The following is a 25836-nucleotide window of genomic DNA, read 5'->3' on the forward strand; positions in this document are numbered from 1 at the left end:
ATACAGATATGTACTTCAATAATGATAAATTCATTATGACGGTGTCAAATTTCCCATAACAAGTCGAAATGTATGAATAATGTACAAATTATTCATTGCGTAACATTTTTTGCTATTATGAATTTGGTACATTCTAGTGGGAATTACCGTTTTTTGTCAAGGACTCTATTATGTTATTGTTGCAAGCTAGCTCACTTGAATATTTTCGCGAAGTATGGTGGAATAGTGAAGCATCTGCTTTTATATTCCATTGTGTATGTGGTTGTTTGTGATTGAACATTTTCGACTCAAGTCATTGTGAACAATATACGAAATATATTGAGTTAAAGTGGTTTGTGAAAACTTCTCTGGAAGTGAGTAAATTATTTTATCCTCAATGTTTGTGTCTTGAAACGATAATATAATCGGATGCCTGCTTGATGATAAAATTTAAGGTTAGGGATACAGACGATCGGTAGGTAACCTTTTTCACCAACAGTCAAATTTTCTTGAAACACGAAGTCTTCAAAAGTTAGGAAAATAAAATGTTCGTTTTAAAAAAATGTATCGCTTCGTTGCTGCAAAAATGACATAACTCAACAGTGGTGATTTTTGAGGAAGAACATTGAAAGTGTTGTTGTTCTTTAAAATACACAGGAATGTTTTGCAATACTGATGTTATTTGATTTTGATATCAACTGGGTGAAACAGTATTAGAAACCAACGAAATTGATTTTATTTTTCAGTGTTTACACGTTCTTGCTGCATAAGTAGTCCACATGGCAGGCCAAATTCAAAAATACGACGTTTTTACTGTTGAAGTGAAGTGTTTGAAAATTTATTCATTCAGCGCAAAAATACGTAATTCTTTAAGGATTTAGGATTTGAAAATAATTAAAAATTAACGTCTTTTCAAAATAATTCTATAATTTTTCATAATCAGGATACAAAAAAAACTACTGCTACAATACAAGTCGAAGTCACCGACGGATCGAAGGGGGAGAGGGCAAAGGGGGCAAGTGCCCCGAGAAAAAAATTTCCTCAGGGATGTGTGCTTAAGAATTGCAAACTTTTTATTGAAGCGTGAATCTTTCAAAAAAAAATAATTACTTTGATGTACGTTCTAATTTTATTTTAATTTTGGCGGTGGTAGTGGCTGCAGAAATTTGCAACCTTGTGACAGAACCATTTCGATAATCGCCATTGCAATTTGTTATTGTTGCTTTGATGAGTAATTAAATAAACTTTCCACACTACATGGTAGAATATAATAAAACATATTCTCCTATATGAATCAAAACGTAGGGTAGACCTACAGGTAAGGTATTTATCTATAACTTGGTGGTTTTAGAAAGTTAGGGGTGAAGTAAGAAATTTCGATTGCCCCCCCCCCCTCCGAAATCATGGTCTGGATCCGTCACTGGTCGAAGTAGTAGTTTCAAGTAGGAACTGAAATCAGTCTTATGGTTGTCTATTATAAAAAGTTTACAACTTTACATCTGAAAACTACAATAATAAAGTTGCAAGTACTTGAAATAAAAACTAACCAAATTTTTAAACAAAAACCCTGAAAAAAAGTTACATAACTTTGAATATGCCAATGAAATTCTCACATTCAAAGTAATTTATTTTATTTAACAATACATAAAAATAGAAAATACAATTAGAAATTGTCGTAAAATGATTCATAACTCCTGGGAATGAGATTTTTATCAATTAATTTGAGAAGATCGTTTTTATTATTTTCGGAAAGATGTGGTTTTGTAAAGTATGCTTGCAAAAGAGAAAGTGGATCAGTTGGTTTCTTTCTTTTTGATACAACATACATTTCTTTAAAATCTTCATTTTACGAATGTTTGAAGAACATTCTTGGTCCACTTTGAGCACTTTACGTTCTTTAAATTAACTATTCCAAGTTGCTTTGGCAAAGATTTAATATCATGAAAGTCTTATGTGCGGGGATGTCTTCCTTCGGGTTTTCTTGGACGGTTCGTCGGAATAAGAACGTCAGATATTGAACATATGGACTGTATACATTTATTGTTTAACATCAAAGTACAAATTTGTTCGAGAGCAACATGTACCAGCGTTGACAGTCTGTCCCTGAATGCCTTTTTTCGCACTTAACCGAGTGAGTTGACGATTGGGCCAAGTCACATTCGTGACTTGGCCCGCATCTAATTCTAGATTAGTAGTTGCCGCATCTAATTCTAAGAAGCAAATCTGAGAAACCCAGATAGCAAAAAATATTTTTTAAATATTAAAAAAAAAATATTGGTTAAATATGTGTAGCGACAGATTTTTAAATATTAAACAAATATTATTTGTAAATATTAATTAAATATATATATATATATATATATATATATATATATATATATATATATATATATATATATATATATATATATATATATATAAAATATTTTCGACAATGCGGTGTTGCCGCTTCTATTAGAAAGCAGTAGCAACTTTGATTTTTCAAATGGAACACTCTGTATATAATATTATTTTTGGAATCTCCAACAATTGCCCGACAACTTTTCTTGATATTTCTCTATACCTATCTGTTACCGTTTTCGAAATAAAAATTAATTTCAATTTTTTTCTTCGAAAATCATGACTTCTAAAAATGTCGATATCTTTTAGTTAAGAAGTACTATGATATCGAAATTTGGTTTGGAGTTAGGTGATACTTGGACACTTCCCACACGTCAGCCTAATCTCCGTTACTTCAATACAGGGTGGTAAAAAAATACAGTTTTTTCGTTTGCTTGAAAAAGTTGCTGAAATTTGATTATTTTAAATGGAACACCCTGTATATTATTAAAAATTCGGAAAGCTGCTGAAATTTGCTTTTTTTCTATGTATATCATACCTATACCTAACTAGTCAAGTTTCGGACTTATGAACATTTATTTGTGAAAATGTCCCTTCAGAATGGTATTTCCATTCGGTATTTGGTAAGCAGGCCATGATTACTATTTGACAGTAGCGTTGTGACATTCTCCTAATAATATCGACATTTTCGTCACTTCAGAAGTTGCAAATACCTTCAAAACGATGGAACAAAACTATTCAAACGAAGTTCTCATGAATTTGTTTATTATTTTTGGACAGTGTGACAAAATTATCAGCAGAACATGTAGAAAGTTCAATGAAATGTATCCGAATCTACCGCCAATGAACCTCAAGAAATTTATACGAATTCAGAACAATTTCAATATGTTTGGATAAACTTTAAAAAAGCACCAAGAAACTTGAAATTGGAAATATTGATATGAATAATTATAAAAAAGTAAAACAATCATGTGGAATATTTCAAAATATGTTCGAATCGCTGGCCGTTCACTTCCAAGCACTTTAAAATGCGGGTGTTGACTGCTTTCATGGTGGCAGATCTGATTTCATTGGGATCCAAATCTTCAAATGTTTGGGCAATCCTTTCTAACAATTCATCTCTCGAACGCACGGGTATTTTGTGAACTTTTTCTTTAAACATTCCCCACAAATAAAAATCTAATGGATTAAGATCGGGTGATCTCGCTGGCCAATTCCATGGTCCCAAGCGCCTCATCCACCGATCGTCAAATAGTCTATCCAGTTCTGCGCTCACTACTCTTGTGCAATGTGCAGGAGCTCCGTCTAGTTGGTACCAACAGTTTCGATAATCTTCGAGTGGCAGATTATCCACGAAAATGTCTACAGTATTCTCCAAAATATTCAGGTAGCTTCTGGATGTTAATGACTCCTCGTATATCACGTACCTCAATTTGTTGTCCATCAACATGCAGAAGACATTAAAACTAAATTTTTCTTGAAATCCGGCTTCTTTTGTGACGTGAGGATTTTCACTGGACCAATAATGACGATTTTTTCTATTGAAAGTCCCTTCTCTCGAAAATTTCGATTCATCAGTCCAAATAATTTTATTTAAAAAAAGTGGATCTTCTTGATTGCGTGTCAACAACATTTCACAAAATTCTACTCTCTGTTGAGGATCTTGAGGCTTCATTGCTTGAATTTTGGTGAATTTATAATCATGCATTTTATGTCTTCGCAAGATTCTTTGAACCGATGAATATTTTATACCCAAATCTTCTTCAGCACTTCTTATCGATGACTCTGGAAATGCGTGAAAATATGCTAAGACATTAATCTGGTTGTCTTCGAAAGTTACGGGTCGAGGCAAGTTTCTTGGTGCTTTTAAAGTTGATCCAAATGCATTGAAATTGTTCTGAATTCGTATAAATTTCTTGAGGTTCATTGGCGGTAGATTCGGATACATTTCATTGAACTTTCTACATGTTCTGCTGATAATTTTGTCACACTGTCCAAAAATAATAAACAAATTCATGAGAACTTCGTTTGAATAGTTTTGTTCCATCGTTTTGAAGGTATTTGCAACTTCTGAAGTGACGAAAATGTCGATATTATTAGGAGAATGTCACAACGCTACTGTCAAATAGTAATCATGGCCTGCTTACCAAATACCGAATGGAAATACCATTCTGAAGGGACATTTTCACAAATAAATGTTCATAAGTCCGAAACTTGACTAGTTAGGTATAGGTATGATATACATAGAAAGAAAGCAAATCTCAGCAGCTTTCCGAATTTTCAATAATATACAGGGTGTTCCATTTAAAATAATCAAATTTCAGCAACTTTTTCAAGCAAACGAAAAAACTGTATTTTTTTACCACCCTGTATTGAAGTAACGGAGATTAGGCTGACGTGTGGGAAGTGTCCAAGTATCACCTAACTCCAAACCAAATTTCGATATCATAGTACTTCTTAACTAAAAGATATCGGCATTTTTAGAAGTCATGATTTTCGAAGAAAAAAATTGAAATTAATTTTTATTTCGAAAACGGTAACAGATAGGTATAGGGAAATATCAAGAAAAGTTGTCGGGCAATTGTTGGAGATTCCAAAAATAATATTATATACAGAGTGTTCCATTTGAAAAATCAAAGTTGCTACTGCTTTCTAATAGAAGCGGCAACACCGCATTGTCCGAATATGCCCTCCAATGAATTTTCAAAGTGATCCGTTGTCTGGTTCACCAGAAACGTCTAATGTGCCATCCACCGTGAATCAGCCTGTATATGATATATATTAAATATTTCTTATAAATATTTGTTATGCATTATATAAATATTTCCTATAAATATTTGTTGTTCATTATTTCTTATAAATATTATAATACTGTGAAAAAATACAAAATTTGCGTAATTAAAAAAAAATGTAATTCTCAAAAGGTAGGTATCTACATGTTTGTTAATTGAAATTTTTTTTCGGTACGCTGCAAAACCATTTCACTAAAAAATTAAACACTGATAATAATATATTTTATTAGTACGTTGTGGAATTGGCCGCGGTGGTAGTGCGTCCGACTCACGATCGGAAGGTCGTGTGTTCGATTCCCGCTTCGACCAGATATTTTTCTCGAGAGAATTTATCTGGTTGAAGCTGGAATGATTCTGCAACCGTGTTAGGAATCACACGTTGAAAGGTAAGACCTCGTTAGTCCTTAGCTCGCACAAGTTTCTCAACTTCTGAGAGTTGTTGTTCATATGGGGCGGCAGCTGATTAACGGAAAAACAGATTTTAAACAGATTTTTTTTAAACAGTATTAAAGATTTTCATGCATGTTCTTGATGTAAATTATGATAAGCTTTAAGTCTTATTTCAATGTATAATAACTATATCATCAACTGATGATATCATGAGTAGTTTATTTATAGTTATTTATGAGAAGAACAAAAAAGATTCAAATATATTTTCGTTAAAAGAGGTCTGACTTAACACAAGCCTGCATAGAACCACTAAAATATTTGATAAAAACATAACAACAGGCACTATACCTACCTGCCTAATGCATTCTGTTTATTCAATAATCTCGATTTCGCAGTAGCTTAAAACAAGATTTTTTAATTGATTCGTCAGTCACATTATTATGCCTTTTTCTAACTGCAGCTTAAAAAGAAAAAAAAAGCAATTATTTTCATATCAAATATTCATTCTTTTTAAATATTACTGGAGTTTTTTCCCAACACCAAATCGTTATTTTTACACCTCGACACGTGTTTCGATCACCAAGTGATCATTATCAAGAGGAAGATAAAACTGTTTTATCTTCCTCTTGAAGATGTGTTTTGTAAAAATGAATTGTTTTGATGGTTGCATTTGGGTGATACATGAATTGATTGGTGATAATTTTTATTCGGCGCCACGGTTGAACGGCGTTTTGTCGTACTATAAATGAACTAGCATGTTGCCATAAGTAAAACATGAAGTTCTTGATAAATCCGCTCGATACCAGAGCCGAATTAAAGTCATCAACAATCGTTTTAAATGTATCTTTCAAATACAACAAACTTTTTAAATCATCAAAAAATGTAATTCTTTGTCAAAAATTAGCTTTCTAAAAATGAAATGAAATGATACTTGCTTGAGAATGTATTGCACAAAAGTTGTAACCAAATTTTAAATTGAATGCATTAAAGTGAATGTTGGAAATATTCAATATTTTCAATAAAATTGAAATATAACAATCTTTATTATTCATAGAAAAATATTTAGTGTAGAAAGTTAATTTGCTATATTTTCAAACAAACCAAAGTCTATTTTTATTACCAACAATTTTTCAGCTATAATATCCCAAGGACATTGATAACTAACGAAATAATTTTATCACAGTTTTCGAAAGCACGTTATTTGGTAACATCCCGACGCCGAAGGCGGAGGGATGTTACCTAAAATAACGTGCTTGAGGAAGTTGTGATAAAATTATGAGTTATTTATCAATGTTCGAGGGATATTCGGTGAGAAAATTTTTTGCAATTCGAACAAAATTATTTATTGAACACACAGTTATTAAAAGAACAATTCGTATAATGATATAACTCCATAAATATTTTCCAAGTGTATTTTTTACTATTGACAGTATTTTTTGGTGTATTTTCTTCAATGATTTTGTCAATTGCCGCATCATTTTGAACACCAAAGCGAGGAAGTGACATTTTCGAAATAAATTGAATTACTGAAATGTCAAACAACTTTATTGTGTTGGTTGCTTAGCAATGTCATGACATAAGTGATAACTACCCGTGAAAACTATCCATGGGTAGTTATCAGTGTAATGATGGTTTCATTGGTTATTTCGACACACATGACTAGAAATAGACAAATCTGATAGGATAATTTTTTTGGCAAAAAATTTTCAGTGTAATGATGGTTTCATTGGTTATTTCGACACACATGACTAGAAATAGACAAATTTGATAGGATAATTTTTTTGGCAAAAAATTTTCATGGAAACAGTCATTCAAATATATTCATTGAAATTTTATTCTCAAACTTACTTTTAGAATGTGAATTTTAATTTTCATTATAATTCAACAGTCATATAAATAACTAACATTTTATTCAAAGGTCAAAATTATATGCGGAATTGAAACGTTTGTTGAATTTACTCAAATAATACATTTCATTGACTGTTGAATAAAAATGTTTGTATATGTATTAATTTTTACCATAATATATAGTAAATTGGCATTCCATTTTCCAATACTCTGAAACAATATTTTTCTTCGGAATCAATAAAAGCTTCAAGTTATTTCATTAGTCTTTTTTATTCAAATAACAATTTTATTCATGTAACATTTTAAATCAAGTGTCATTTAAAATACAATGCTTTTCAGATAAAAGTATCCACCTTTAATAACTTTTGTAATACTGGTATTTAGGAAAAATCCAAAAACACGTCAATTTATGTTGGAAGGGGCAAGCATTATGGCTTATTTAAACTTACTGGAAAAGCCACCCCCTCACCCGTAGCATCATCCTTTTTTTTTTAAATTACTTCTCATATTTTTTATGTAAAATTTGGATATTCCTCTTTGAGCTGATTTCAAAAATGTATAATACTTGTAGGTTAAAGTGGTTAGTTTATGAGATAAACAATTTTTCTTTCAATAGCACAAATTTTACTTATTTTTTACTTTCACCTTATTTGCCTGTAATAAAATGGGTTGTACAACAGTTCAAACTCTTTAATCTTTTAAACTGTGCTATTCATTATGAAGTTACAATAAGTGTTCAAAATGAGTACCATCCACTTCCATACAATGGTATAATCTATTTTGAAATGCCTCTCTGACATTGCTTAATACGGCTGGATTTAATTGTCGACATTCATTTTCTATCCTCTCTCGTAAATCATCCAGAGATTCTGGTTGGGTAGCATAAACTTTTGTTTTTAAATACCCTCAGAAAAAGAAGTCTAGGGGTGTTAAATCCGGTGACCTAGGTGGCCACTCCATCATCTGCGGGGATGTTTCGTTTAAAAATTGTCGGACAGGCATAGCATAATGTGGGGGAGCTCCGTCTTGTTGAAATACCAGTAAATCTTCGGAAAGGTTATCATCATTTTCTATTATTGTTGTAATACGTGGGTCAACCCCTTCCCTGAGTAACTCAAGGTATGATTCACCATTTAAATTTCCGTTGATGAAGAAAGGTCCGACAATGTGGTCACCTAACGTTTAACTTTTGGGGATGTTGTGTATGGAATTCACGCATAATATGTGGATCACTTTCAGCCCAATATCTACAATTATGCCTATTTACTAAGCCATTTAATGAAAATGAGCATTCATCAGAAAAGCAAATATTGTTTAACAATTGTGGATTGTTATTGATAAATTGCGTCATTGATTCGCAAAACTCTAGACGACGATCAAAATCTTCTTCATTCAACTCGTGCACCAACTTAACTTTGTACGGGTGGTACTTGAATTTATGTAGAACTCGGAAAATGTAGAAGATGAAACACCGATCGCTCTACTTATTGTTGACAACGATTGGGGTTGTTGAGCCTCTAAGCTGACTTGCCCTAAAATTGCCACTTGGATTGCTTCGTTATTTACGAGTCCCTCTCGTTTATGCACTTTATTGCAAACAGACCCTGTTGTGGTAAATTTCTCCATCAGTTGAATTACATACTTATGAGTTGCATGTCTTCCGTCATGTAATTCGTTAAATATTCTAGCAGCAGCTCTTGCACAATTATTATTTTGGTAGTATAAACCTACAATTTCAATTCTTTCTTGCAAAGAGTAAACCATTTCAGCGAAACGAAATAAATAATGTATCAAAGTACACTATCAATAGTGACTACAAATTCTAGTTGACAATGTCAAACTTTAATAAAAAGTAGAGTTTTTTGTTGTTTGGATTTTTGAAGTAGAATAGCACAGTTAAACAGATTAAAGAGTTTGAACTGTTGTACAACCCATTTTAGTACAGGCAAATAAGGTGAAAGTAAAAAATAAGTAAAATTTGTGCTATTAAAAGAAAAATTGTTTATCTCATAAACTAACCACTTTAATCTACAAGTATTATACATTTTTGAAATCAGCTCAAAGAGGAGTATCCAAATTTTACATAAAAAATATGAGAAGTAATTTAAAAAAAAGGGATGATGCTAGGGGTGAGGGGGTGGCTTTTCCAGTAAGTTTAAATGAGCCATAATGCTTGCCCCTTCCAACATAAATTGACGTGCTTTTGGATTTTTCCTAAATACCAGTATTACAAAAGTTATTAAAGGTGGATACTTTTATCTGAAAAGCACTGTATATTGGGAACAATCGTTTTCAATTTGTCCAACAAATGCATGAATCAATTTAATTCAAACAAATAAATTGTTAGTTGAATAAATTGAAGAATGAATATTTGTGACAATAAAAAGTTAAACGGCGTTCCATAGATTAAAGAAATAAAATGACTAATAAACCACACACGCAAAAAAAACAAAAAATCAAATATGTACGAGGTATAACGGTAGAAAATCCTGTTTCCTTCCCAACTAAATACTCCAATAGCCTTCAGCGACTGGTGGGTTGGTAATTACTGTAGAAAAAATAAACAACCGTTTCAGAAAATTTGTATCGTCTGCATATGCAACTATATGTACCTTTGAAAGACTATTTAGGTATTGTATCAAGTCGTTCGCATAAATAAGAAAAAGCAATGGTCCGAGTATAGACCTCTGTGGAACTCCTTGATTGCAGGCCAAGGACTGACTGTGAACACCTTGAGATCTCACTGTTTATGACCTGTTCTCTAGATATGACCTCATCCAATCTTGAGCAACTCCACGAACCCCATAGCGATGCATTTTCTGGATTAGTACATAGTGATCTACACAGTCAAATGCTCTAGAAAAATCGATGAACAAACCACAAATTTGCAGTTTGTTATCCAAGGCTGTTACTACGTGTTTTATGAAATCATAGAAAGCGGTTTCCGTGCTTTTATTTTGCATGAAACCATGTCGGTTTGTCGAGAAACGATAGTAACTGATTTTTAATATTCATTTCGTATACCTTGGATATAGTAGAGAGAAGACTTACCCCTCTATATTTCTCATAGCTATTTGAGTCTCCTTTTTTAAAGATCGGGGTAACGATTACAAGAAGATTGTTTGAGACCTGATCATATCCATCACTAGCATTAGAATTCTTTGATTCATTTATCAAATCAAAAACCTCATATTCCTTTACTGGGTAGAGAAATATGGAGTTTGGGCAGAGTGCGACTGTATTTTCCATAAACTTGATATCATATTCTCTTTGTTCTTCCGCTTTCGTGAAATGGGCATTAAAATTGTTAGCCATATCAATACATGACACCTTATGATCTCAACTAAAAATGGAAATATCTTTGGGCTTATAGTTTTTTTTCTGGATATTATTTATAGTTTGCCACATGGTTTTTGATTTATTGCGAGAACTAATAATAATAATACTAATGTTTATTCACAGATATATCATTATACAGGGTGTTCCTTAAACACATGCTAATATTTAAGGAGGTAATTTTTAGACCCATTTTCAGGAAAAAACGTCCGATGAACGTATGTCCTATACGCCTTAACTTCTGAGATACAGGGTGGCAAAGTTTTCAAAAATAATCAGTTTTTTAATAATAACTGAGATAATTTTGTAGACATCTTTGGTATATTTGGTACATATGTTCCATGCCTCAAGGCGCATTTTCTGATGTACAATTTTCTCTGCCAGTGGCGTACGTACGAGTTTTGAAATGTATATTTTTGGCGAATAAAATACTACGCCACTGCTTTATCTTGAATTAAAAATTATTTTTAAAATCTCCATACATTTTTGAGCACATTTGATTTGCTGGGTTTTCTTTGTCCGACGCATGGTTTTCGCTCAAAAAATTAAAAATCGCTTTACTTAAGGATAAATTCCTTAAAAATCTGATGCGGTATCGTGCATCGACTGAAAGCAAACTAAGAGATCAGATTTGTTGCAAAATAATTGAGGATCTAAAAGGTATTTGTTTGTTGTCAGATGCACTGTTCTCAATTAAAATTACGTCATAACGCAGCACCGCTTAATAATTTTTGAAAACATAAATTAAGTTATCCTGGAATAAATGACGTGTAGCAGAATTCATTTACTGCACCTCTTGGAAATATGGAGTTTGTCGATATGTGATTTCTTTTAAAGATTAAAAGCAGAAAAAACAGCGTACCCACAATAGCAATAAAAAACGAATTCTCTGTATGTACAAACGTCAATAGCTAATATTGATGTTGGTTTAAAGTAAGGTGTTGGTGTTAAAAACTGTCACAGCGCGTTTTGATTGATTTTGAAGTGTTATTGAAGTTATTTTGGTAGTCCGCCGTTTTTCTGAATATCAGTAAATATGGTAAATTATACGAATGCGGAAATGGCGCAAATGCATTACGTATATGGCCTTGCCGATGGTAATGCAACAGAAGCCAGGCGCATTTATCAGGAAAGATATCCTAATCGTGCCTTACCAGATAGCCGAACCTTTTCAAATATTCATCGTCAACTTGGGGAAACTGGTAGTTTCAAGAAAGGGGCGTATTTTGGTTGATTTTTTGTTATACCCATACCTTATTTCAAGAGTGCAGGCATTACCCCCCAGAGATTTTCCACAGCGTGTGAACTTCAGTCAGTGGTATCTACAAAATATTGCACTAAATCCGCAGTTTGAGACATAAATTTTGTTCACAGACGAAGCAAATTTTTCTCGGAATGCCATTCAAATTTTCCATAACAATCATGTGTGGGCTGAAGAAAATCCCCATGCAATAACCGAAACCCATTTCCATCACCAATTTTCGGTTAATGTATGGGCAGAAATTATAGGTGATCATCTAATAGGCCCATTTTTTCTACCAGGACGCCTTGATGGTCGTTCTTATTTACACTTTCTCGAAGAAGACTTACCTGGGTTATTGAAAGATGTGCCACTTGCGTTAAGGAATCGAATATTGTACATGCACGATGGCGCCCCTGCTCATTTCAGTGTAATTGTCTGAAACCATTTAAATACAGTTTATCCTAATCGTTGGATAGGTCGCGGAGCACCTCTGCAATGGCCAGCAAGATCCCCCGATCTCAACAGTTTAGATTTTTTTTTATGGGGTCACCTTAAAACTCTTGTGTATAAAACTCCCGTTAATACTTTAGAAGATTTAAGAGAGCGAATAGTTGCCTCGTGTGAAACTATACGAAATATGCCGGGAATATTTGAACGGGTGCGTAATTCCATGCGTAGAAGGGCGGAAGCATGCATACTAAGTGCAGGTGGCCACTTCCAACAATTTTTATAATCAGTTTTGGTATAATTACTAATTTACAAATTTGTGCTATTCGTTTAGACTTACTGTCACAAAATAAAATGATACTCGTTTTTGTGAAAAATTAATTTTTTTGCAGATTATGTTTTCAAATATTATTAGGGAATTGGTAATGCGTTATGAAGCAATTTTCAGATTCTCATTCATTTTAGAATTGATCTAATTTCTTAATTTGCTTTCTGTCGATTTTTATTTTTTTGAGTGAAAATCATGCGTCGGACAAAGAAATACCAGATCAAATTTTCTCAAAAATAAATGAGGATTTTAAAAATGATTTCATTTTGAAAAGAAAGCATTGGCGTAGTACTTTTTCCCCAAAAATATTCAATGCGAAACCCGTAGGGATGCCACTGTTTGAAAAAATACAAATTTGTGTACATCAGAAAATGCGCCTTGAGGCATGGAACATATGTACCAAATATGCCAAAGATGTCTACAAAATTATCTCAGTTATTATTAAAAAACTGATTATTTTTGAAAACTTTGCCACCCTGTATCTCAAAAGTTAAGGCGTTTAGGACATACGTCCATAGAAAGTTTTTTTCTTAAAATGGGTCTAAGAATTACCTCCTTAAATATTAGCATGTGTTTGAGGAACACCCTGTATACATTTGGTAGACAATAACACAAAAGTCACAGAAGTGGCTTGTGCCTGATAACATAAATATGACAGATAATAACAATATGAATAACACATAAATAATAATAATAATTGAAATATTACATTTTCACAAAGACATGTTGAAATATCTCAATCATGAAATAAAAAGTATTGAAATACCTATTAATCAGTTTTTAATAATCAAATTTGATGGAGAAGGTGTAATTAGATCCAAACTAAAACTTTTACAAAAGAATCAACAGTCGAACAGAACGAATGAAACCGGGGTACATAGAAAATATTCTATATATTTGTGTACTTATTTTGCTGTAAGATGTTATTTTTCAATTTTTAAAATTATTTGGTGGATCGCTCTCCGTTTCCTCTGATATACATATGTTTTCAACTCTCTTTTGAATTTTGATATCGATTGTTGAATTTTTATTTTACCAGGAAGAGTGTTGAACTATTTATCTTATGCTCAATGCATCTTTGATTATTCTGCTTTAGTTTATCCCTGTATGTTATAGTTACTTGGCGACATATATCCTTGAAATTTTCGTTCACTCTCGCGCATTCTGAATATAGAGAAATCATGTTCTTGAGGTTATACAGTTCGGGGGAAGGGGGTTAGAGTTGACTTTCTTTGTTTTTTTGTCTGTTTCGGTAAAAAATATACCTCAAGTGAAAAATGAACTGTGAATGAGCTGTGGTTTGCTGTAATTTGCAAGGCATTAATTTTTTTCAACTTCCAATGGACGAAAAAAATGTATGTTTTTCTAGTATTCATTATGTGAGATTGAAGGAATGAACATATAACGAAAATCATAAAATAAATTGTTAAAGACCAAATATATGCAGACTTTTTTTATGGAATTGATTTGATGAAATTAAATTTTACGAATAGTAGGTATATGCCTCAGAAGTAATGATATAAAATGACAAACCAATCGGAGTTCCACTGGAAATCCACAAAGGCAAATAATTGTTGAACCACATTTTTTTATTTGGCTGGTATGTATTTGTAGGAAAAATATTACTTCCACTAAAATCTCTACAAAACCAAAGTATCAAATGTATATTCAAATAACCTTTTTTGGAGCCTACTGTTGCATACTTTTTTATCAATTCATCCACATCAATACTGGATATAAAAAGTATTGTAATTGAAGCTGTTAGGCAATCATCAAAAATTGGATTAAGAATTAGGAGTATCATTTCAGATTTATAATAATAATAATAAATGGTCTTTATTTTACGTGGCGGAGTTTAGCAAAGTGCTATTCTTCCACTCAACCACGTTTGAAAAAGAAAAAGAAACATTACAAAAAATAAATGGCAACTTCAGGACAATAGTAAGATTAAATTCAAATGTTTATGTTTGGATAACTGTTGGCTGAGCAATTCACTTTTAAGTTTACTTTTGAATAGCGGTAGTGAAGAATTTTTTAAAGATTCACTGAATGAATTGTACATTGTTACAGTATGATACGTGAAGGATCGTTCATAGTGCAGTTATAATTCGGAATGTCAAAATTATTGTTGAATCTAAGGTTTCCTGAGTGAATCTGATGTCTGGGAAGGAGTTTATTTACCAAAAATCTGCGAAATCTGAACAAGATTTTTTAAATCACTATTGAGCGATGTTTCGTGATCAATAAGCTGATTTACTTTATCGAAGTAGTACAAGTTAGTGTCGTCTGCATATGTATGAATGTTGAATAACTTAAGGACCTTGAAAAAGTCAGATGTGTAGATGATAAAGACTGGCGGGGCGAGAATTGAACCTTGCGGGGCTCCATGACATACACTCATATTATCAGACTGACTACCCTTTATCACAACACGTTGCTTTCTATTTTAAAAAAATGAACTAATAAAGTCACATGCCTCCTTACTGAAACCACAAAAACCAAGTTTAGCGCACATCAGATCGTGATTCATGGTGTCGAAAGCTTTACTGTAATGGAGAGACAAAAAAGAGTGACCTTTTCATTATCGGTGGCTGAAAAAATATCGTCGGTCATTTTCAACAGAGCACTAGATGTACTGTAATTTTCCCGAAAACCAGATTGGTGTTCAGGCAGGATATTATTATCAGAAACATAAGAGTATATCTGACTATAGGCTGCCTTTTCTACAATTTTTGATATTGCCGTTACTATATTTATGGGCCTCAAATCATTTAGTGTCAAAGGTTTAGAAATTTTGTTTATAGGAAAAATGAAAGATTGTTTCCGTTCCATTCCGATTGTTCCGCGAAGATACTGGTTTCAAGGCATTTGTTGACTAAATATGTTAGAATTGGAGTTGAGTAAGGGACACATATTTTGATCATTTTGATAGATATCTTATCTGATCCGGTAGCATTCGTTTTTATGGAGTTGACTATCATGTTAATATCATCCATATTGATTTGATGAAATTTAAAAGTTAAATTTTCTTGAAATTGCGTTATTTTGTAGAAGTTAAGAAGAGTATCCGGAAGTTCAGTCGCAATTTGAGTGACCGAAGTAATAAAGTGATTGTTTATTTCATTAGGATTAGAGAGATGTTCAGGAATATCTTTCCTGTCTTTACGATTGACAATGTCAAATAAGTGTAATGTGTCCCATAGATGTTTATCGTTTTGTTGATTTTTAATGAAGTTCAAGTAGGTTTTTTTTTTCTTTCCGTATAGCAGCTGTTACCATGTTTCTCAAACCCTTATAGGTGTTCCAATTATCACTCGTTTTGTACCGTTTATATTTCGCAAAAGCTGAATCTTTTGCTTTAACCATGATCTTCAAAACGTCAGTCAACCAGGGAGCTTTGGGTTTGCTTATTCTCGTCGTTATTATGGGGGCATGAACATCGAATACGTAAAGTAAATAATCGTTGAAAGTTTTTACAATATCATCTACATTTTCTAAAAGATATACAGGGTGATTCAAAAGTACTTTGACAAACTTCAGGAGGTGATTCCTCACAATATTCTAATATGAATTGTCCAAATAGATAAATGTCCGGAAACGCTTCGTTTCCAAGATACAGGATGTTGAAGTTTTATTTTTATTTTCGTTTTTTTCAAATAACTTTTGAAATACTGAACTTAATTAAACGAAACTCGGTAATAGGAGGTTTTTGAGGTGTAGAATTCTAATCTGATGTTCTTATTGCTCTTACTCGTAGGGGGCGCCACCTACACGTCTTTTTCTTTTTTAAAGATTCATAACTTTTTTGGGCGTACTTCTAGCACATTTTTCAGTAAAAAAATCGATTCCTCTATCGTATCTACGTAAATAAGCTACCCTTGTTACTAGTCGCTGTGAGCAACCGTTTTCTAAATATTTGGACTTGAAAACTTCAAGTCGATTATTTGATAATCGATGCATGTTGAAGTTATTACGAATATTTTGCATTTTTCACAAGAATGCTTTGGAAATAAATTTGACGTTTGTGAGTAGTTTTGGTAATTACATATTTTGTGACAGTTAGACGTTTTGTTGAAGTTTCCGTAAGTAGAAGTAGAAAACACTTATTTTGAAAAAATGGATTATTTAAACAATAATGCTCATTTAGCCGATATGCATTTCGTTTATGGCCTTGCGGATGGCAATGCGCGCGAAACAAGACGTATTTACAAGGAGCTGTCAATTCTACTCAATCCACAGTTTGGATAATTATCCACGATCAACAGTTTTATCCACATCATATTCAAAGGGTACAAGCTCTTTTGCCACGAGACTTTCCCCAACGCATTACTATGTGTCAATGGTTTTTGAGAAAATTGGCTGAAAATCCTCAATATTTAAGATATGTACTCTTCACGGACGAGGCAAACTTCTCCCGACATGCTATCACAAACTTTCATAACAACCATGTTTGGGCTCTCGAAAATCCGCACGCAGTTAGTGAAAGGCATTATCAGTATCAATTTTCTGTAAATGTATAGGCGGCAATAATTGATAATTACTTGATAGGTCCTTTCTTTCTTCCGCTCCGACTGAGTGGCGCAACTTACAGACACTTTTTAGAAAATGAATTGCCGGGACCACTTCAGAATGTACCATTAGAAATTCGTATCCGCACGTGGTTTATGCATGATGGGGCTCCGGCCCATTTTAGCGTGGTAGCCAGGGAATTCCTTAACACAGTCTATCCAAATCGATGGATCGGTAGGGGTGTAGAAGAACCTAACCAAGCGTGGGCACCAAGGTCCCCAGATCTAAACCCGATAGATTTTTATTTTTGGGGACATTTGAAGTCACTAATTTATAAGACTCCAGTAGTGAACGAGGAAGATCTAAGAAACCGAATAGTAGACGCCTGTGAAACAATAAGAAACACACCAATAATTTTTGAGCGGGTACGAGATTCAATGACTAGACGACTGACTGCCCGTATCTTCGCTGAAGGTGGACACTTCCAACAATTTAGTTGAATACAATTTAGTTTCGTTTATTTTAGTTTATTCTACATATTCAAAATTTCCTGAAATAAAATGTTGACATTTCTTGCAAATTTTATTAAAACAAATACTTATTATGCACCCTTGATACAGAAATACTAATTTCGCTTAAGGATGTCACAAAGGAACGTACCCAACAGTAATGACCTCTTCAAACGAGTAAAACGTCAAATTCATTTCCAAAGCATTCTTGTGAAAAAAGCAAAATATTCGTAATAACTTCAACATGCATCGATTATCAAATAATCGACTTGAAGTTTTCAAGTCCAAATATTTAGAAAACGGTTGCTTACAGCGACTAGTAACATGGGTAGCTTATTTACGTAGATTTGATAGAGGAATCGATTTTTTTACTGAAAAATGTGCTAGAAGTACGCCCAAAAAAGTTATGAATCTTTAAAAAAGAAAAAGACGTGTAGGTGGCGCCCCCTACGAGTAAGAGCAATAAGAACATCAGGTTCGAATTCGACACCTTAAAAAACTTCTATTACCAAGTTTCGTTTAATTAAGTTCAGTATTTCAAAAGTTATTTGAAAAAAACGAAAATAAAAATAAAACTTCAACGTCCTGTATCTTGGAAACGAAGCGTTTCCGGGCATTTATTTATTTGGACAATTCATATTTGAATATTGTGAGAATTCACCTCCTGGAGTTTGTCAAAGTACTTTTGAATCACCCTGTATACCTAGGGTGAGAAGTGAGCTATTATGATATAATGTGCGAGGTACATAATAGCTTTCTCAGCCGAGGTATATATAAAATTTTTTCACTACTAACATTGATATACATATTAACAATTTTAATTTTGGCATTAGTAATTTTCTAACAATTTGTTGAATATATCGGAATATCAAGTAGAGTGGAGCGTGTTTCTAATCAGATTGGCTTCATTTATGTAAAAATTTGGCATGTGTCAAATTTTGATATGAATCTATAGTCCGTTCATAATTTGTCGATAGCACAAAATGAGGGCCCAAGTCATAAAACGGTCGTAAAACTCGTAAAATCATAGGCGGAGGTTCCTGAGGTGTTTATTCATTAAATATAAAGCTTCAGTTTATATTCGAAACTTGCCTTGTAAGGGTGAAGTTGTTACGAACGAAAATAATTTTTGGTTCAGTACATTTTTTAATCGCCTTTAATTTACGGCTCGTTGGTGTTTCGGCGTCTACGGCAGTAATTAACGTCTCTAATATTCATTTTGCGAATTTTGTGCAGTGCGTGAGTAACTTTTTTTCATATTCCTACAAACATATACGTAAGTAGGAGATTTGAGCCGGTTCTAAGCCTCCCCCCACCACTATGACGTATTAATTGCTTTTTTATTGGTTGTTGTTTGGTGAAGTCAATGTGATGTGACCTTGAAGGGTGTGGTGTATGGATCGTTCAGAAATTTTTTCCCGGTTCTAATCCTCCCCCCACCAATATGACGTGTTATTTGCTTTTTTTTTGTTGTGCAGTGAAGTCAAGGCGTTGTGACCTTGAAGTGTCTGGTGCATGGATCGTTCAGATTTTTTTTTTCATATGAGATTTTGTGTGTGTATGTGTGTGTGTGTGTGTGTTAGAGAATGCACGGTACAGGGTTTCATCATGTGCTTGTTTGTCTATGTACAAACATACGTCTGCATACTTCGAAGATCCTCCAAGTAATGAATGCTCCATCGGTGTGAGGGCACCAAGTTAGTAGTGGAGTGACGTCACAGCAATAACCGTTCAACGGCTAGAGAGCGACATGTTCACTCCACGACGTGTGGCAGAGTAATGCGTATTCATCGGTCTGCTCTCACCTCCCTCGATGTAGTGAAGGATGTGACGTAACGCCCCAGACTCGCCATCAATGGTGACACGCAGGCGGGCGAGGACTGTGCTAACGTCTGTCTTCTCCGAGAGCGCAACGACAATTGCTTGTTCGGCTATCGCTCTCGAAGCAGTGAATGATGTGACGTAACGCATCACCCTACCCTCGCTATTGATGGTGACACGCAGGCGGGCGAGGACTGTGCAAACGTCTGCCCTCTCCGAGAGCGCAACGATCACTGCTTGCTCGTGCCGGCAACTCGCATCAAATTGGGAGATGGGCTTGGCTGTGACGTCAGGCATCTCTAGCGGATGCATCGATGTGTCCTTACCTACCCTCACTCTCTACGGTGATGCGCAGGCGACGTGGATTATGGTATTTAAGAAGCGGGCGAGTGTTGGTTATGTCAGTTTCCATCGAGTGAGTTAGTGAGAACATATCATAGAAAATGTATTCTTGTGAATGTGGTAAATCTTTTACCCGTAGTGACAACCTTCGTCGTCATCAGCTCCAGAGTTGCCAAGGAGGGCCATCAATGAAACGAGTGAGATTAGATGACGCTGCAGCACCTATGTACACATGTAATTGTTGTAATGTGATGATTCCATTGACTCAAGTGAATTCTCACAATAGAACTCTACAACATAAGAATAATACATGTGTTCAATTCAGTGATGGTGTTCAAATTATAAAGAGCGCCTTCAAACGTCGGATTGCGACATACAGGGTGCAGAGTTCCATTGTTTCCACCGATTACATGTTATTCTTTAATGAAATCAGGCAGAAAGTTATAGAATTATTGGAATCGGCCATCAGGGTTCACAAAATCATCAAAGTGAATATGGAAGTATTTGGGAGTTATATTCTACAAACACAAGACCTGAAGGAAACGAAATCATTTAATTCACAGAATAGAACAGTTGATCAATCTACTGATTTGAATTCCTTATTTGATGGATTTCGAAATGGGATTATCGCTCAAACTACAGAATTCCAGGAACGTGATTCAGGTAAACATTTCTACCAAGTTTTAATTGGATGGATTAGTAATATTGTTCTGTATTTAAGGTTGGACTTGTGAAAAAATCATGTTTCTGGAGTTGAACATTAATAAATACAGCCCGCTCAGTGGATGTTCATATGTGAAGCTGCCTGAATGTATTGAGCGTAGGAAGGCCGTGGTTAATGTCCGTAATGAAGATCAGCATTGTTTTGCATGGGCTATCACTTCAGCACTACATCCTGCAATCGATAGAACATCAGAAGTTTCATCGTATCCACATTTCAGTACAGTCATAGATGTAACAGGTATGAATTTTCCGGTAAAGTTGAAAGATATTGTGAAATTTGAAGACAAGAATGATATTTCAGTTAATGTGTACGGTTTAGAAAGTAAATTCGAGAAGGGTAAAATAATGTATGAAATAATTGGACCATTACGTTACTCTCAGAGAAGACTTAGAAGACATGTCAATTTGTTACTTATCACAGATGATTTCGGTAATAATCATTATTGTTGGATCAAAGATCTTTCAAGATTAGTTTCAAGCCAATTATCGGCTCATGAACATAAGAAATATTTTTGTGATGGCTGTTTATTATATTTTTCTAATGAACAATTACTATTACGTCATAAGATAAATGATTGTAATCACTTGAGTACTACAACACCATCAACCAATTTCAAAGTCAATAAATATGGGAAAACGGTACCTGAAAATATACTAACTTTTGAAAACTTTGAGAAACAAATGAAGGTACCATTTGTAGTGTATGCAGATTTTGAATCAGTACTGAAGCCGATTCAAACCACTAAACCAAATCCTGAATACTCGTATTCGATCAAGACATTCAAACATGAGCCTTATTCATTTGCTTATTTGATTAAATGTTCATACAATGATGATTTATCAAAATTTGTTTCGTATAGGGGTGTGGATGCAGCCCAAAAATTCGTTAGCAAAATCGAAGATGATTTGAAAAATATTTATGAAAATCATCTCAGGTTTCCTATTCCTATGGATGTACAAACTCCTGAGGAAGAGGAACAGTTTGCTTCTGCCACAAATTGTGGCATTTGTTCCAAACAATTTAATGATGGCGAAGTCAAAGTGAGGGATCATTGTCACCTCACAGGAAAAAAAAGGTCCCCTGCTGCTCATTCATCTTGTAATTTGAATTTTAAATTGCCAAATTTCATTCCTATAATTTTTCACAATCTCAGTGGATATGATTGTCATTTATTCATAAAGGAATTGTATAAAAACAAAGATAAAGTGGATGTCATCCCACAAACTAATGAAAAATATATATCTTTCACAAAACATCTCTTTACACACTCCTATACGGATAAAGATGGTAGGGTGAAGAAGAATTATTTGAAAATGAGATTCATTGATAGTTTCAGATTCATGCCTAGTTCTTTGGAGAATTTAGGTGCAAATTTAACATCTGATCAGTGTATCGAGATGCGCAAACATTTCCCACAAATTGAAAATTTCAATTTGATGAGAAAGAAAGGTGTATTTCCCTATAGTTTTGTTGATGACATCGAAAAACTGAATCATCCAAGACTTCCAACCAAAAATCAATTTTATGATAAACTCAATTGTGAACATATATCAGATAATGATTATGGGAGAGCTCAACTTGTTTGGAATTTATTCGAATGTCAGGATTTGGGTGAATACTCTGATTTATATTTAAAGTCAGATGTGTTACTATTATGTGACATTTTTGAAAACTTTAGAAATATATCTGTTGATAAATATAAATTGGATCCGGCACAATACTTCACTGCACCCGGATTATCGTGGGATGCCATATTGAAATATACTAATATTGAATTGGAATTACTAACTGATATTGATATGGTTCACTTCTTTCAAAAAGGTATTCGTGGTGGAATAAGTCAATGTAGTGAAAGGAAACATAAAGCAAACAATACATTTTTACCGGATTATAATCCAAATGAACCATCTTCATTCATTTCATATTTGGATGCAACAAATCTATATGGTCACAGCATGTCGCAACCATTACCAACAGGTGAATTTTCATGGTTAGCACCTCATGAAATTCTCAATCTTGATATAATGAATGTGGATATCGATAGTCCTTATGGATATGTATTGGAAGTGGATATACATTATCCCCAAGAACTTCATGATAAACATTCCGATTTACCATTCTTAGTTGAACGTTTGATACCTCCATATGCAAAATCGAAAGTTCCCAAATTAATTCCAAATTTAAACGACAAAAGAAAATATATTGTTCACTATAGAAACTTACAGCAAGCTGTCAATCATGGTTTGATAGTGATGAACACACATAGAGTATTGAGGTTTAAGCAATCATGTTGGATGAAGCCTTATATAGATTTGAATACTGAAATGCGTAATAGGTCTAATAACAAATCTGAAAAAGATTTCTACAAACTAATGAATAATGCAGTCTATGGAAAAACAATGGAAAACGTAGACAATAGAATTGATGTTAGACTCATTACACATTGGGAAAATATAAAAAGAACTATAGGTGCTAGTTGTCTCATATCTCGACCAAATTTTAAAAAATGCTCTATTTTTACAGAAAATTTTGTTGCCATTCAATTGGCTAGAGTAAAAGTTCATTATGATAAACCACTATATTTAGGATTTTCCATTCTAGAATTATCTAAAACAGTTATGTATGATTTTTTCTATGGATGTATCAAACAACAGTTTGGAGAAGATGCGTCCTTACTCTACACTGATACCGACTCCCTTATTCTCAAAGTAAATACAGACAATTTCTATGAATTTATCAAAAATAATATAAATAAGTTCGATACATCTAATTATAAAATAGGAAACCAATTCAATATTCCAGTGACAAAGTCAGTTCTGGGTAATTTCAAAGATGAATTCCCAAATGATCCAATAATCAGCTTTTACGGTACAGGTGCTAAAGCGTATTACGTGAAATCTGTTGATGGTGAACTGAAGAAGGCCAAAGGTGTGAAACGATCTGTTATAAAGAATGAATTGACATGTGAAGACTATGAAAAAATCATTGAAGAGGGAGGTATGATATTCAGGAAGATGAACTCGTTCAGAAGCGTATTGCATGATATTTACACTGAATTGAAAAATAAAGTCGCTTTATCGTATCATGACGACAAGAGATTCATCATTCCGAATACCACTCGAACTCTTCCATGGGGTCATAGCGATATAGAATTTTATCGAAATGATCCTAATGATAACATTCGTTGGGTGTCTGAAATCGTTCATTCTTTTTCTCAAGAGAGCGCCTTAGACCAACTAATCAATTTGTTGACTGTAGAGATGAATAATTGAATTATAATTCGAAGTATTATTGCTTATTCCTTCAAACCGGAACATTCTTATTTGTGATTATTTGTGATTATTGTATTATGTATTGTATATGTATCACTTTTACCAAGTTACTTAGATGAATAAAAAATGATAAAAATATTATTTGTTTCATTTCTATTTTCCTAACCAATTACTGTAAAGTATATAGCATAATGTAAATGAAAGAAATATCAGTTTGAAAAGAATCATCGTAGAGTGCACAATGTCTAAAACAATCGATAAGTTTGGTAGAAAAAGAAAATTGGGTGGTAATGTCATTCGAGGTCCTCCCGGGATTGGTTTTAAATTAACAAAAGATGGTCATTATGACATGCAAAGAAAAATATTGAAAAATATAAGCGAACCAATTGACAAGAGTGATTGTGTAACTGTATCATATCTTGAGGGGGAAATTAACGGAACAAAGGAGGTTATACTTCTAGCCCTACAAGCTGCAATACAATCCACAATAGGTAATATTGCTCGCGATGCCCGTCAAGCATTTGACGATAAAATTGCAGAGGCTCGGATAACTTTCACTCGTAAATTTTTATCAACACCTCTTGGTGTTGATAAGAAATCTAGAACAATCAAGAGGAAGGTTACTAAGGCATCTTCATCGATTGTCACTGACTTTAAAGAAAAGAAAGAATCCAAAAGTGTTGTGCGACAGAAAAAACCCGCAACGAAAAGTGACAGATCGAAGAGGAAGCCAAAAGGTACTCCTAAAGAAATGAAGAGTGATTTGAAAGCTGAACCGCTATCTTCTTTCAGTCCCCTCCATCGGTTTGGGGAAATGAAAAGGAAAGCAAAATACCGTCTTGTAAAGGCACAGATGACTATTGCTGAACTTGAAAAGAGTGAGCGAGCTATTTATGCTAATAATGAAACTCTTGAAGCATTAGATGCCAAGATTGCATTAGCGAAGGTTGAATTGGCTAGAATGTCTAAAGATGCTGATGAACTCCGTTCAAAAATAGGTAAAGATAAGCAATTCCATCAACGTTCGAGAATGCAAGCTCAGGCTGAGCTTGAGCAGTCGACTAAGCTTTATGAGACGGCATTATCAGTGAGAGATAATTGGCAAAAAGAGTTGGATACTGCATTTCAAAGTGACGGCGATTAGTTTTGGGAATGATAATGTGTTTTCAATATCGTGAGTTGAAAAATATAAGCGGGAATGGAGTATACAATTAATTTGGTTTGGTATACACAGAACATTGCGAATGGCTGGGGCAATGTTTACCGCTGCAATATTTTTCAATTCACATACTTATAATTGAAATGAAAACAATAATGAACTTCAATATTACTTTATTCATAAAAGTCACTATTAGATACATTTAAACCATATTTGATTCATCAATCCAAGAATTTTGTTCGCTAGGAAGACCTAACCACTTTACATATACTTTATTTTTTCTTCTCTTCAACACCTTCTCAATCAGATATACGTCAGGATTCTCGGTTCGTAATAACTCTTCTTCGTAAAAACATCCTCTAATCGGCTGTTCATTCATATCTTCAAGATTATAAGTCGTTGGGATGGTTTTATTAATTTTAACAATCTTGAATAGCTCCGTGGTAAAATTCGCAGTGTAAGACTTTTCAAAAATATTTTTGTATTTACTTATACGTACAATATCATTCAATTGGAATTTGGGTTTACTTTGTCTTCCTCCAATTCCATTGATACCCTTGAATTTCAATTTTGTTGTTGAATCAACATTGATGGGTGCCATACCTATTGTACGATGAACTTTATTATTATATCTACTAGTTATAATTGGAAGAATATCAAGCCATTTGTGGTGACCTCTCATCGAAAATTCCTTGTAGAGCCATGCCTTTATTGTACGAATCACTCTTTCTGCTATAGCTGCCTTCTTTGTGCTGAATGTTGAATAATGATTGATATTATATTCTCGCATGAGAGAT

The 25836-nt window shown here is 33.7% G+C and overlaps 2 protein-coding genes across 3 annotated transcripts in view; both read left to right on the top strand.

The window, feature by feature from the left end:
• Nucleotides 1–200: 200 nt before the first annotated feature.
• The window catches only part of LOC111516694 (probable multidrug resistance-associated protein lethal(2)03659), a 231046-nt gene continuing 205410 nt past the window's right edge, over nt 201–25836 (top strand). The window contains exon 1 of one of the 2 annotated variants that reach the window (XM_074179379.1): nt 201–353. The gene's annotated coding sequence lies outside the window, so the exon portion shown is untranslated. The remainder of the gene's footprint in view (nt 354–25836) is intronic. The other variant, XM_074179373.1, reaches the window with a different exon arrangement.
• Nucleotides 18998–24431, top strand: LOC141484271 (uncharacterized). Its single transcript, XM_074179350.1, has 2 exons — nt 18998–20547; nt 20606–24431. The coding sequence occupies exons 1-2, from the start codon at nt 19986–19988 to the stop codon at nt 23878–23880; spliced, it is 3837 nt and encodes a 1278-aa protein (XP_074035451.1). The 5' UTR covers nt 18998–19985; the 3' UTR covers nt 23881–24431.

Source organism: Leptinotarsa decemlineata, unplaced genomic scaffold (genome assembly GCF_025532065.1).
Source record: "Leptinotarsa decemlineata unplaced genomic scaffold, Ldec_3_MD MMD2_P_RNA_scaffold_14, whole genome shotgun sequence".
Classification (NCBI taxonomy): domain Eukaryota; kingdom Metazoa; phylum Arthropoda; class Insecta; order Coleoptera; family Chrysomelidae; genus Leptinotarsa; species Leptinotarsa decemlineata.

What these genes read in the sequence shown, in the direction of transcription:
- LOC141484271 (XM_074179350.1), top strand. Translation starts at nt 19,986, where the DNA reads ATGTATTCTTGTGAATGTGGTAAATCTTTTACCCGTAGTGACAACCTT. An exon ending in ATTCCAGGAACGTGATTCAG is followed by an intron (nt 20,548 to 20,605) that starts GTAAACATTTCT and finishes TCTGTATTTAAG; the next exon opens with GTTGGACTTGTGAAAAAATC.